The sequence below is a fragment of the Carcharodon carcharias genome, chromosome 21, assembly GCF_017639515.1.
Source record: "Carcharodon carcharias isolate sCarCar2 chromosome 21, sCarCar2.pri, whole genome shotgun sequence".
NCBI classification, from domain to species: domain Eukaryota; kingdom Metazoa; phylum Chordata; class Chondrichthyes; order Lamniformes; family Lamnidae; genus Carcharodon; species Carcharodon carcharias.
In genome coordinates, this window is record NC_054487.1 from 64,932,997 (window position 1) to 64,946,690 (window position 13,694).

The 13,694-nt window shown below is 41.4% G+C and overlaps 1 protein-coding gene across 8 annotated transcripts in view; it reads left to right on the forward strand.

Annotated features, from left to right (window-relative positions):
* The window catches only part of mettl25 (methyltransferase like 25), a 91,189-nt gene that overhangs the window by 29,612 nt on the left and 47,883 nt on the right, over nt 1–13,694 (forward strand). For all 8 annotated transcript variants that reach the window (XR_005946451.1, XM_041215963.1, XM_041215964.1 and 5 more), the window contains exons 4-5: nt 3,551–4,189; nt 5,663–5,816. Coding sequence is in view for 7 of the 8 variants with exons in the window: in XM_041215963.1 (XP_041071897.1) it covers nt 3,551–4,189; nt 5,663–5,816 (793 nt within the window). In the remaining variant the exon portion in view is untranslated. The remainder of the gene's footprint in view (nt 1–3,550; nt 4,190–5,662; nt 5,817–13,694) is intronic.

A 13,694-nucleotide genomic window follows, 5' to 3' on the forward strand; every position in this document is an offset into this window, starting at 1 on the left:
TCTGTCATTAACCCTATTTCACATGTTCCTACCTTGTATTTGACAAATTTCATTGTCAAAGTTAATTTTTATTGGACTGAACTGCTGATTTATTTGTTCTGAGAAAATATCCCAACCGGTTGCCAAAGAGGAAGCAAGCGTGGAAAGGTCCTGCTGTGAACAGTTGTGAGGGAAGCTTTTTATGCTGCTGTTTGTCATCTTTTTGAATTAGTAGGCTTTCATCACTCATGAGAATCTAAACAGCATTTCATGGGACTCCATTAAATACCTTCTATAAAGCACACAACATTTTATTTCCCAGTAATTTGTCCCCACCCCATTCCGCTCCGTGGTATTATAGTACTAGTCATGTGGCGCTGCACAGCTTCACATCTGACGTCCCAGTTGATTTGGTTATATTTACTTGCCGTATAGCTTCAACCCCATTCCATGGACTCTGAGAAAAGAAAGCTGAGAACTTTTTGTCACGACTTTTCAATATGTTTCATGAAAACGAACTCAATATAAGGCAGTAATTCAATCTCTGAGGCTCTGCTGAGAATCAGAAATGCTCAGGCTTCGTCCTTGCGGTTTATGATGTGATTAGAATGGCTTGATTGAATTACTGCCTTGTAACTGTGTTACATGCAATGAAATAAAATCTGATATCACTGCAGTACAAATCATATAGTATGATGGAACTGTAGTTCAATTTCAGCCTAACTGCCTTCAATTGTCAGCTGCTTTTCGTCTGTATGTTCCACAACTGTCTTCACGAGTGCCATGTTTTCCTCACAAAATTTCATAATATAAAAGAAATATCATGTACCATTTATGAGGATGGAATCTGGCACATAGGTAGCTTTAGTATGTAGTCATGAGCAGGAATTACAGATTAAGAATATAAGGCTACGTACTGAGCTTTAATGCAATACATTGTCACCATAAGTAGTCACACTCTGCAAATGAATACAATTTATTCCATACTATTTCAAACAGTTTATACACTTTTACTTAATTTTTCCCTTGGCCTACTGAATTTCCTCCTCAATCTCTCCCTTCCTTTAGAAGTACAGAAAATCAACAAAACTATGTTGGGTATAGTCTTCAGGTACAGAGTATGAGTGGTCCAGATTTCCATTTTATCCAAAGTTTGGTCAGTGTTACAAGAGTGGCAGAGACTTTGTGCAGAATGTCTAAGATGTTTTTATGTAGGCTCTCAACCTTATGAACTTTCTTTTCCATCGAAAATTCTTTAAATAAAAAGTTTTAGATGAAAAGAATCAGTTTGGGTTACTCTGTTATTGTCTCAAAGTTTTAGTTTGTTCATGTACAAAATAAATTTGATATCATGCAGTTCCCACACATAAGGTACTTTATTCATATAAGTTTACTCAATCTCCTCAAGTATGCATTGTGTTTATTTTGCATATAAAGACTTACACCCCAACTGGTTTAAAATTAATTCAAATATACAATTTTAATGTATTAAAATAACTGAACAGGGAACACTCCGACGATTACTCTTTAACAGTTTACACAAGTAATTCCTATTTTGAGTCTTGTTACACAAATGAAATTTAGAACTGGATTCAAACCATCAAACTGCAGCAGTGTACTCTAAGATGGCTATACTAAATATATATATATATATATATATATATATAAGAACAAATGTTTTAATATACATTAGACTGATATTCGCTGTAATATTCTCAGCTATTCAACAACAAAAAATAATGAAGGAAAATTTAAAATGAAAACTACTCTGCCAGAGGGCTGCCCCACTGTTAGAATTATCCCCCATATTTATGTGCCTCACTTTTTTATTCCTATTCTTTTTTATATGTTGATGTTATCTTGAGGCAATAGATACAAGCTGTTCCCTTTGTTCCATTGACTTTGAAGAGGAGGACAGGTAGATTTTGGTTGATAGCACTGATTGTAACATACTCACAATCCTGTCATTTAATTTACCATTGCAGAAGAACTAATTTACTTTGGGCAGGATTTTCAGCCCCCAATGGGAGGTGGGCAGATGGGCACGAATATTTCTGCCGGCGTGCCGGTTTGGTGGCACCATCCCACTCCAGACAATTTCCCAGAGACAGGATCGGCGGTCAAAGGCTGCAGGTTGCCTAGCTGCTGGGGCTGTTTTTTATTTTGAAAGTTTAAAAAGTTGAGAGAGGGAACCTCAAAATGGAGGCTCACTCTCTCTCTCACTCTCTCTCTCCCTCTCCCTCTTACTGCAGGTTAATTCTCCTTCTGAGCTGGAGAGCCTCTTATTGGTCCTCCAACTTTGAGAGCCCACCTGATGTCCTGAATTGGATGGTGGGCGCGGCCTCTGGCCACTAATTGCCAATTTGGGGAAAATCACTGCCAAGTGTTTGTTTCCCACATGATGACCAGAATTTTTAGCTTGGTGGGTGGGGGCGCGCCTAACCCAACCGAGTGAGAAATGACGTGCGATGATGTTGGCTGCGCAAGCTGACATCAACGTACAGTCATGTGATAGTTCGGTCAATTTGGATAATTAAAAGTCCTATTAAGGCCATTAATTTATCAATTGACGTTAACTTTTCACTGCCCACTCAACCTAATGGTGAGCGGGCAGGCGAAAAGGCCAAGCGGCCTTTGCGTTTTTTTGAATCTCGTCCATGGGTGGGATGAGGTTTTCAAAAGCAAATACAAATAAAATAAAAACTTTATTTTTAATTAAAAACATGTCCCTGCTCATGTGACAGAGTCACATGAGGGAACATGTTTTATCACGCTTTTCTGCTCTTCATTATTTTAAAAAATATTTCTTCATCTCCCTGAGGCAGGTCCGTGCCTCAGGGAGATTATTCAGCGCTCTCTTGCGCGCGTGTGCGAGGTTCGCGCTAGGCTTGCTCACCCTCCTCCCCCTGCCCACACAGGCAGTGCTCAGTGCTGCTGCTCGCGTATCACATTGGGCGGGTGTAATTGGCCCGCCAGCGTGGAATCATGGTGCGCTGTTGATTGCGGGCGGCGGTTGGCTTCCTGATTGCGCAATCCCACATGACAAGGGCAAAATTCTGCCCGGTGTGTGGGGTCGTGGCCCCCTTTGACCCCTACATCGGGGTCCCATCCTAAAAGGCAAAGTCCTGCCCTATGTGTCAGCTCGTTGTTTGGAAAGGGTTAATATTGATAATGTTCAGTTTATTTATGTTACAGTTCTGGGGATGACATTGCATAGAACTAATTGCTCTGTCTCCTATCCAACATGATGTATTGAAAATACTGTTTTACCATCATTGCTCCATGCATGAGTGAAGTACATTTAATACAACATTTTTAGATATTTCTAGTTATCACAATTTGAAGTGTAATGCTCCACACTTCAAGCCCTGGTTACACTATTCCCTTGTGCCCAATATGGAGAACAATAAGAAATGAATTACATTAAAAGAAAACATGAAAATGTTATTCAGCTATGAATACACATTTGGATTGCAATTGAGAACTCATTACCTTGGGGTATTATAAATTTGACTGATCTTGTTGTAAATTGTGATAATGAGATTGAATCTTTTGTTTTGATTTCCTTTAGGTAATTGATATAGGATCAGGAAAGGGCTATTTGAGTTCTTACTTGTCCATGCAATATGGCCTAAGTGTGTATGGCATCGATTCTTCCAGCACCAACACCAGTGGGGCGAATGAGAGGAACAGAAAATTAAAAAGATACTGGAAAGTTTATCAACGTCAAACAAAGCATCTGAACCAAGATTCTGTTCCAGAACACCTGGATGAAAAGCCAATGAATAATGTGGAAAGTTTTAAGGAAATCAAGGAACAGATTGGCCATGGTGGGGAGCAAGAGAGTGGTTTGCTAAATCAGACTGGCCGTGTACAGCCACCTGTGCAGACTCCTATTTCTGCCATTTCCTTAGAGTCAGAAACAAATGAAGAAAAGAGTAGAGATGTATCTGCACAGATTGTGGGATCAATTGAAGATCAATTTAACGGTGCTGAGAATCTGTTTCTGGAACTTCTGTCAACTGATGCTGTGGAAATGAGTTCACTTTTAAGGAAAAAGAAAGATCTGGATGAGAAAGAGAAAGAGAGAAGGAAAACTGCAAGCTTAGAGGCCAAAGCAAAACGAATTAAAGAGGCTAATCTGTATTCCCCATTAACACTGCATGTTACTTCCACAACAGAACTCCAAGACATCATTTCTGACATAAAGGTTAGCCTTCCTTAGACAAAGTCCAATGTCTTAAGATGTATATTAAGATTGTGTGAGTAACACAGTGGGTTAATACACTCTCTATTCACCTTTGGAACCGAGTTTGAATTCAGGCTAGGATGATGGCTTGAAAGTCATCTCTTTCAGCTAACTATAAGGGTGAATTATGATAGCCATCCCAATTCTATGTGTGTTGAGTGTGTGCGTGTTTGTGCATGTACTCTCCTATCAATGAATGCATATGATGGCTCTGGCTGGTGAGGAACATAGAAAGATTCATACAGCTACAATCAGAAGACGCTTTTCCAAGATTCGGAAGTTGGGATTAAAACACATTGTTGAGTTGTGAAAGGTGAGCTATGCCTGCATCAAGTTTTGTTGTACTTGATTTGGGAGTCCAAAATAGGGGCCTTGGTTAGGAAATATAGAAAATAATATTTCCTTTCTTTAGCACTGTTATCCCTCAAATTGATGAGCCCCAAAAATATAACAAGTAGATAGGATGTTGTGGTCGGTTTTATGTGTCTTTAAGGCACTGAAGTTAAGCTTGTTTGTGCTATATATGTACCATTTCAAAAGGATAAAATACTTTTACCTAATGGACTATTTTGTGCATCACATTGTGACTGCCACAAGGTGGCAGGCACTCGACTTACCTTTTTTTACAACTATAAACAGCATCTGAACAATTTATAAAAAATTCTTTTGATATGATTTTAAATAGGTCATTTAATGAAAATTGAGATTTTTAACAGCTGTTTTACTGCAACAAAAGGACAATATTTTAGTTGAACTTTAGCCATTGAAATGTTACCGAGATTAGAATAAATGGTATATAACATTATTTCCACTCACTGAATTATAAAATATGGTTGAGATCATTCCGACCAGATCAAACCTTGTTAAAAGAGTGAGTTTGTCCGATAGTAAATGCTTTGTGTGGTGTAGTACTGAGCTATACAGTCCCAGGAAGTTTCTTGGTTAGCAGCCCACTATGTTTTCAGTTACCTGATTCCAGCTGGGGAATTGGTGAGGCTACAGCAGTTGACTGTACTATGTTCAGGTCTTGGAGGAAAAGAAATCGGGCAGGGTTCCTACTCCTGTCCAATGACTCATAAAGAGTACAATGATAAGTATAGATGAAGGAGATTTTGGCTTATTTAACTCATTCTTTCATGGAAACCAATATTCTTCTCATCTCACCATCTCAACTGCCTCTTAAATGGTTTCAGAGTATTTGCCTATTGGAAATTGCACTTACCAGAAAGTGATCAGGTGGGATGAGATACTGGAGGGACAGCACTTGTTGAACTGTAACTAGCACATGAGATTTACTAAAATTGAACTTGTTATTTTATCTAAGGTCCATAAAAATCAATGTTCAGGGAGCTGCTCCTCAGCAGGTGCTCCAGGCCATTTCTTGGTTTGATTTGTCATGTAAATGGAACAAGAACTTTACTGCTTACTTTCCAGGACTCTATGATGGTCGGTCTGCACACCTGTGGTGATCTTGCCTCAGATACTTTGCGCATTTTCATGACTAAACCGGAGCTCAAAGCTGTTTGCAGTGTGGGCTGTTGCTACCATCTTCTTTCGGAGGAGTTTGAATTATCAGGTGACAGCAAAGGTAAGCAAAGGACTACCAAGCAAAATAGGGTGTGTGATTTATCAGTAGAGTGCTGTAATTGGAAACTGCTGAACCTAATGAACACATAGGTCAAAATTTTTGGGTTGGTGAGCGGGGGCGGAGCCCGCTTGCTGAAGCATAAAATGACGCACAGTGACGTCGGGCGGGTTCCCCGACGTCAACCCATGTCATTTAGATTTTCAGATCGGCAGGTGTGCAGCAGACTCAGCTGTTTGCCTGCCAAACTGTCAACGGCCTATTATGGCCATTTAAATAGTAATTAAAACAATTAACAGGGCTGCCTGTCCAATTTTAAGGTTTGTGGGCAGGCGAAGAGCCCAGGCGGCTTTCGCATTTTTCATGGAACCTCGTCCACAGGTGGGATGAGGTTTCATGAAGTGTTTATATAAATTGAATAAAAAATTTTATAAAAACTCATTGACACGTTCCAGCTCATGTGACACTGTCACATGAGGGGACATATTTTAAAATTTTTTCTTTTCTTTATTTAAATTTTTGAAACTTAAACTAATCTCCCTCAGGGAGATTTCTGCGCATGCTCAAAAGAGCGCAGGCCCTGACTCAGGGAACACCCCCCCCCCCCCACCCCAACACAGGGAGCACACAGTGCTTCCAGGCATGCGTCATGCTGGGTGGGCCTTAATTGGCCCGTCCATGTAAGATGGCAGCGTGGACCTGATTAGGGGTGCCGATCAGGTCTGCGCCTGCCCCTGCACAACCCCCACAACGGGGGGGAAAATTCTCCCCATACAGTGTGCTTTGGGAGTTAGATTCCTGGTCGTGCTGGTTGCAGCAATATAAAGCATTGTGCATTTGTGAAGAAAATGAACAAGCAAAATGGAAAAAAAAAGCTCAAGGTATTAGAAAATGAATGGATACATTTTATTTCCTTGGAATAAAAATGTTTATTTAATTGAAGTGACATGAATCCTTTTGCTGAGGGATGAAGCCAGGGAATTATGTAAACCTGAGAATGGGGATTTAAATTTGCATCATGGGACTAGGAGCCAATGTGACAGCATGGACAGGGATGATGGCTGCACAGGTTAGGATACGGGTAACAGAGATTTTGATGACCTGAAATTTATGAAGGTTTGTAGGCTGGCCAGGAAAGCATTCGTCAGTTGGAAGTCACAAATGCAGGAACAAGGGTTACAGCAGCAGATGGGCTCAGGCAAGTATGGAAGCAGACAATGCAACAGACACGGAAGTAGGTGGCCATTATGATGGAGAAGCAATGACACAGGTGCCCAACATGGGGTAAAATAGAATGCTTAGCTCTAATTAACACCAGCCTGAGATGGTGACCATAGAGTGATATAGAATCATTGACAAGGAGGCAGAGTTTGTGATGGGAGCCGAAAGCAATGACTATAGTTTCCTGATACTTGGCTGGGGCAAAATGTAATTCATCCAATACTGCATGTTGGACAATCGGTCTGACAACAAAGAAATAGTTGAGGTGTCAGGAGAGATGGAGGAGAAGTAGAACTGGGTGTTGTTGGTATACTGGGATAAATTGAAATTTTCTACTGTTAAGTGCTGATAAAACCAAAGCCAACTTCTTTGGCTCCTGATGTTACCTTTATAGCATCCCCAGCTGCCGCCCGAGTCTTAGTTTGGAGATGAGAAATCTTGAGGTTTATTGTTAAACTCACCTTCTTTCCTCACATTCATCTAATGTTAAGACCATTTTCTGTTATCTACAAAATATTGACTAGCTCTGTCTTTCCTGTGCTGGTCATGACCCTCAATCGCGTATAACATGTCCAGAAGGCAGCAGACTATGTCGCCTCCTGCATAAAATCCTGCACATCCATGCAAAGTTCTGTTATTCTGTGTGCTTTTGATTCACATTTGAAAATATTAGGACTAGGGCTGGTAATTGATTATTACTTTTTAGTTTTGATTTTAAACTTCTCACCCTCATTCTCAAATCCATGCATGAATCTCAGCCATCCACCTCAAAAATCCCACCTCCCCAGCCATCATCCCTGCACACACCATGGGCTACTCCAAAACCGGATTATTTCTTGTCCTTTACTCCCACCATTATACCATTGATATCATTCTGAACCCTTCTAAAAATCCATTTCTTCAATTGTGTTTTTCCCCCTAGCTTCCATTTCTTTTTCTCTTTTCACTCCTATTTAATATCCTTTTAGTACCCCCATCCTGTAAAACACTCTTCAAACATGTTCTTCACGCGAGGAATACTATAGAAATATAAATTGGGAAATGTAAGAATTGTAGGAATTAGTTATGAGAGAGACAGTTGATGGATATAAAGGTGGGATACCGATTGGCAGGTGGCAAGTTTTGAATCTTCAGTATGCTTGATGACATTATTCTGCTCGCTAACTCAGTGGATGAGCAACAGGAGTTGGTGGATTGTCTTCATTAAATTAGCTAGAAATACAGTCTCTTGATCAATGTCGACAAGACAAAGGTGATGGGGATTGGTGGAAAAATCTGAAAGATTCTGATTAACGGAGTTCAGCTTGAACAGGTTGATACCTTCCACAAAAGATGCAAAGTTTACCAAAGAATTTGGGCTAGACTTAACAAAGGTCTGTGTTGTGAACCCACTTATGGAGCCACAATATCTTAATTACAACGAAAATTCATCTTTTGAAAGCCTTTGTGTGGCCGGTGACAATGTATGGCTGTGAAAGCTGCACCATCAAGAAGAGTGACGAGGCTCAAATAAAGGCATTTGAAATGAAAGGATGCAGTTGGATATTACATGTGTCATGGACGGCAAAGCAGACAAATAATTGGGTGCTCTAGAAAGCTGGTGTTAAGAGGAACTTGTTTGAGGCAGTAATATCCTGAAGTTCATATATTTTAGATGCAAACAGGAAGGGAGTGTTTGGAAAAAGAGGCAGTACAAAGTAAAACACCTTGAAACCCAAGATGGCATGGATGGATGATATCAGAATGTAGACTGGCCTCTCCATGGGACAAGCACTGAGGGCAATGGAGAATAGAAATCATTATAGAAAGATTGTTCATAGTGCGGCCAACCCTCAGAACGAGGACAGATGAAAGACAAGGCAAGGAATTGTACAAAAATTGCCTGAGAGTAACTGGAATTAATAGTCATTTATTATACTTAAATATCTACTGCAGGTTGCCATCATCTCTGGATAGGGTGAGGGGTGGATGATTCAGCTGTTTTCAAAAATTACCATTTTGGCAAGGTGAAGTTTCCCTCTTTGCTTTGTATGGTGTTTCTTCAGAGCTGGGGAAGCCATTTCCTAGCTCTTGTCCTATGTTGACAGTGGTATTAACTGTTAGCCGTGCACTCAAGGAAAGTACTTTGCTTTACCATTTATGATACACATTGTGAAATAAGAAAGTTTTGGCAGGAGATTTGACTTTGATGGGGTGGGGGGCATTCCAACTGACCAAAATACTGTTGCTATCCAATGATGATATGTGCACTTTTGACAGGGTTCATAAAATAGCAATCAGAGAATTAAACCTAGCTATTACTGAGACTAATAATCGTGCATCCACATTATCCCAATTAGAATTAACTCACACCAACATAAATGAGGGAGTCAATCAGAGCTCTAATTCTGAAGTTATATGGCTGGATACCACACAATGTGGCGCATTTATGCATTGAGCCATTGCAGTAGCTGTCACCAGTAAACTTGCAAATCAAATCTGAGAGGCTAAAAATTGTAAATCTATGAAATATGCTTAAAAACAACTTTTTTTCAGAATAAATTATCTGAGAAATAAGCTGTGTAGCAGAAAGTGAGAGTGGGGGCTAACATCATTTATATGAAAATGTGATTTTAAGTTAAAGTTGCTTTCTAGGAGCTAAGATTTTTCAGGACAGCCACATCTTGGGGATTTGCATCCAAAGTTAGGCAAATTGCCTATCCAGGTACTTTAGGCAATGGAAGTAACATCCCATCAAGCATTCATATACTCTCACACTTCTGACTTTGCAGAAGCTGGGCATTGGAATTAGCAGGTTTAATTGGCAACTCTACTGGTCAGACCCCATAGAGACAAAGAATCATGAATCAACCTTGCCACATTTTGCATGTCAATTTGTAAGGACTGTTGAGAGATAGGTAAAATCTAGCCAGTCATTTTTAAAATATTTTTTCATGGGATATGAGTGTCTCTGCCTAGACCAGCATTTTTATTGTCCATCCCTAATTGCTCTTGAGAAGGTGGTGTTGAGCTGCCTTCTTGAACCGCTGCAGTCCATGTTGTGTAGGTTCACCCACAGCGTTATTACGGAGGGAATTCCAGGATTTTGATCCAGCAATAGTGAAGGAACGGTGATATGGTTCCAAGACAGGATGGCGTAAGGCTTGGAGGATAACTTGCCAGTTATGGTGTTCCCATGCTCTGCTGCCCTTGTTCTTCTGGTGTTTGGAAGGGTTTGGTCATGGGTTTGGAAGGTGCTGTCGATGGAGCCTTGGTGATTTGCTGCAGTGCATCTTGCAGATGGTACACACTGCTGCCATTGTGCTTCGGTGGTGGAGGAAGTGGATATTGAAGGTAGTGGACAGAGTATCGATCAAGTGGGCTGCTATGTCCTAGATAGTGTCAAGCTTCTTGAGGTTGTTGAAGCTGCACTTCTCCAGGGAATTGGAGAGAATTGCATCACATTCCTGACTTGTGCCTTGTGGATGGTGAACAACCTTTGGGGAGTTAGAAGGTGAGTTACTCTCTGCAGGATTCCCAACCTGTTACCTCCTTTTGTAGCCACAGAATTTGTATGGCTGGTCCAGTTCATTTTCTGGCCAATGATAACCCTCATGTCTTTGTCTGACACTTATGTGGCGTGACTGTTACTTGTCAATTATCGGCCTAAGCCTGGATATTGTCCAGGGCTTGCTAGATGTGGGCATGGAATCTGTAGAGTCACAAATGGTGCTGAACATTGTGCAATCATCAGCAAACATCCCCATTTCTGACCTTATGATGGAGGGTAAGTCATCGATGAAGCAACTGAAGATGGCTGGGCCTAGGACACTACCTTGAGGAACTCTTGCAGTGATGTCCTAGCGCTGAGATGAATGGCCTCCAACAATCACAGCCATCTTCCTTTGTGCTAAGCATGACTCCAACCAGTGGAGATTTTTCCCCCTGATTCTCTTTGACTCCAGTTTTGCTAGGGCTCTTTGATGCCTCACTCGGTCAAATGCTGCCTTGATGTCAAGGGCATCAGTCTCACCTCACCTCTTGAGTCCGGTTCTTTGGTCCATGTTTGGACTAAGGCTGTAATGAGGTCAGGAGCTGAGTGGCCCTGGCGGAACCCAAACTGGCATCAGTAAGCAGGTTATTGTTGAGAAAGTGCCACTTGATAGCACTGTCGATGACACTTTTCATCACTTTGCTGATGATCAAGAGTAGATTGATGGGGCGGTATTTGTCCGGGTTGGTTTTGTTCTGCTTTTTGTAGACAGGACAGACCTGGGCAAATTTCCACATTGCCAGGTAGATGCCAGTGTTGTAGCTGTACTGGAACAGCTTGGCTAGGGGAGCAGCAAGTTCTGGAGCACAAGTCTTCAGTACTATTGCCAGATATTGTTAGGGCTCATAGCCTTTGCTGTATCCAGTGCCTTCAGGCGTTTCTTGATATTACGTGGATTGAATCGAATTGACTGAAAACTTGCATCTGTGATGTTGGGGACCTCAGGAGGAGGCTTAGATGGATCATCCACTAGGCTCCACTGGCTGAAAATTGTTGCAAATGTTTCAGCCTTATCTTTTGCAGTAATGTGCTGGGCTCTGCCGTCACTGAGGATGGTGATTATTGTGGAGCCTCCTCCTCCAGTAACTTGTTTAATTGTCCACCCCCATTCACGACTGGATGTGGCAGGACTGCAGATCATTTGTTTGTGGAGTTGCTTAGCTCTGTCTATCGCTTGCTGATTTCACTGCTTGGCATGTAAGTAGTCCTGTGTTTAGCTTCACCAAGTTGACACCTTATTTTTAGTATGCCTGGTATTGCTCCTCACATGCCCTCCTGCACTTTTCATTCAACCTTAAGAAAAGAACCAATGGGCCCAGAACAAACCTTGAATTGATCTGGTAAGAGGGTTATCCCAAAGGAAATGTTTGCTTTGACAGTTAATGGGAACAGAGTTGTGTGTTTTTACTATTTTCTTTATTGAGGAAGAACCAAAATTAAGTTGGAGTAAGGTAATATATTTGCTGTAAGTGTTATCCTGTGCATTTAATTACTGACAGCTAACAATTGGGAATTCTAACCATGTTCCACTGATGGGCTAATTGATCCTCCTTTTAGAATATTGGTGACATACACATCATTTTTATCATCTTTAGCTTTTCAACTTCCCCCTCCCCACCCACCCCGTGGGCAGGATTTTGGAGTTGATTTGAGGGGCAGGAACGGAGGCAGGTAGGCATGGAATTCCCCAATATTGGCCAGCTCCCCACCATAGTCCTGATTTCCAGCCATTTTCCCGAAGGTCCGATCAGGCGCAGAGGGCTACCTGCCCATAAGCAGCAGACAGCTTGTTAACTCAGTTAAGTGGCCAACTAAGGCAGCTGATCAGAGGCCAATTGGAATTTACCAGTCAGCCTGCGGGACCCCTGTGGCATTGGGAGCCCAGCAGATGCCAGGAGGCAACCTCCTGGCAGCAGATCGGGGGGGGCCAGAACTGCAGGATCACTCTCAGCCCTCCCCTCTGCATGTCCTATCGCCACAATACCTACCTGGCTACATCTGTGGCTGTAGGCCGCCCTGTGAAGGGGCTTCTCTCCACAATGGTCACTCAGCAGCTGTGGCCATTTCTTTTCTTCATTTTTGTAAAATGTGCTGAGAGGACACCTCAAGATGGAGGCTATCTCTTATTTACCTGCAACAGCAGGCTGCAGCCCCTATCGGCCCTCCAGCTTTGAGGGTTCTGATGTCAAATGAAAAGTTCTGCTCCCTATGATGCTACATATTGAAAAAGAAAACTCCTGATGATGAGACTTGTAGGTCTGCTAATGGGAGATACCTAAGCAGGCCCAAAATTTGTAAACAGCAATTGTACCCATGGATACCACATCACAAGTGGTTTATTTTCTCTAATCTATTCACCCTTTTATGTTTTATTGGCACTACACACGTTTTTCAGCTCTAATTTTCTTCTGAAGTACATTTATAAAGATTTATTTGCTTGTTTTGGCTAGGCATACTTCTGTGCACTGGTTCCCAGTGATGTCATGCCGAGTGTCACGGTTTGACTGCCGTTTCACAGCTCAAAGTGAACGTTTGATGTAAGTTCCAGCAGTGACTTTCAGAAGGCACAAAGTATTGGTCAGAAACCACTGTTAAAACTTCCCACGTTTACAGTATAGTTTAAAACAAGCCAAAGTGACAGTCCTGACTAATGCCTGAATTAGATATTCATCTGTTTTAGCAGAATGTCAGACTGCAAAGTCAGTATAATACTCAACAAAGGCACTGTAGAGTGGCCAGTCTGCTTTGATGGGATAGTTTTCTGGAGGAGAAAAAAAACAGTAATGTGATTATCCCACTGAAATGACATTCAAATTACTCAGGCATTTGGCTTAATTGAAACCACCTAAACAGTCCTCTTGTGCTGTTGATTAGTGCTTAGCTGATATAGGAACATAGCAATCTTTGGGTTGTTCATCAAATGTCCTGTGAAGTAAACAAAATAGCTTCTGTTTTATTTGTGCCCTTTGCTTTGAAGATTGAGAAATCTAGAGTATGAGTGGTACAATCAAATATATAAATATATTTGGGGTGACTTGAATTTTCCTACTGATAAATTAATATCCATGGCAAATTTTGAATGTGTTCTGGATACACTGGAATGACATCTGAGTGCTGGGGAAGAAGTG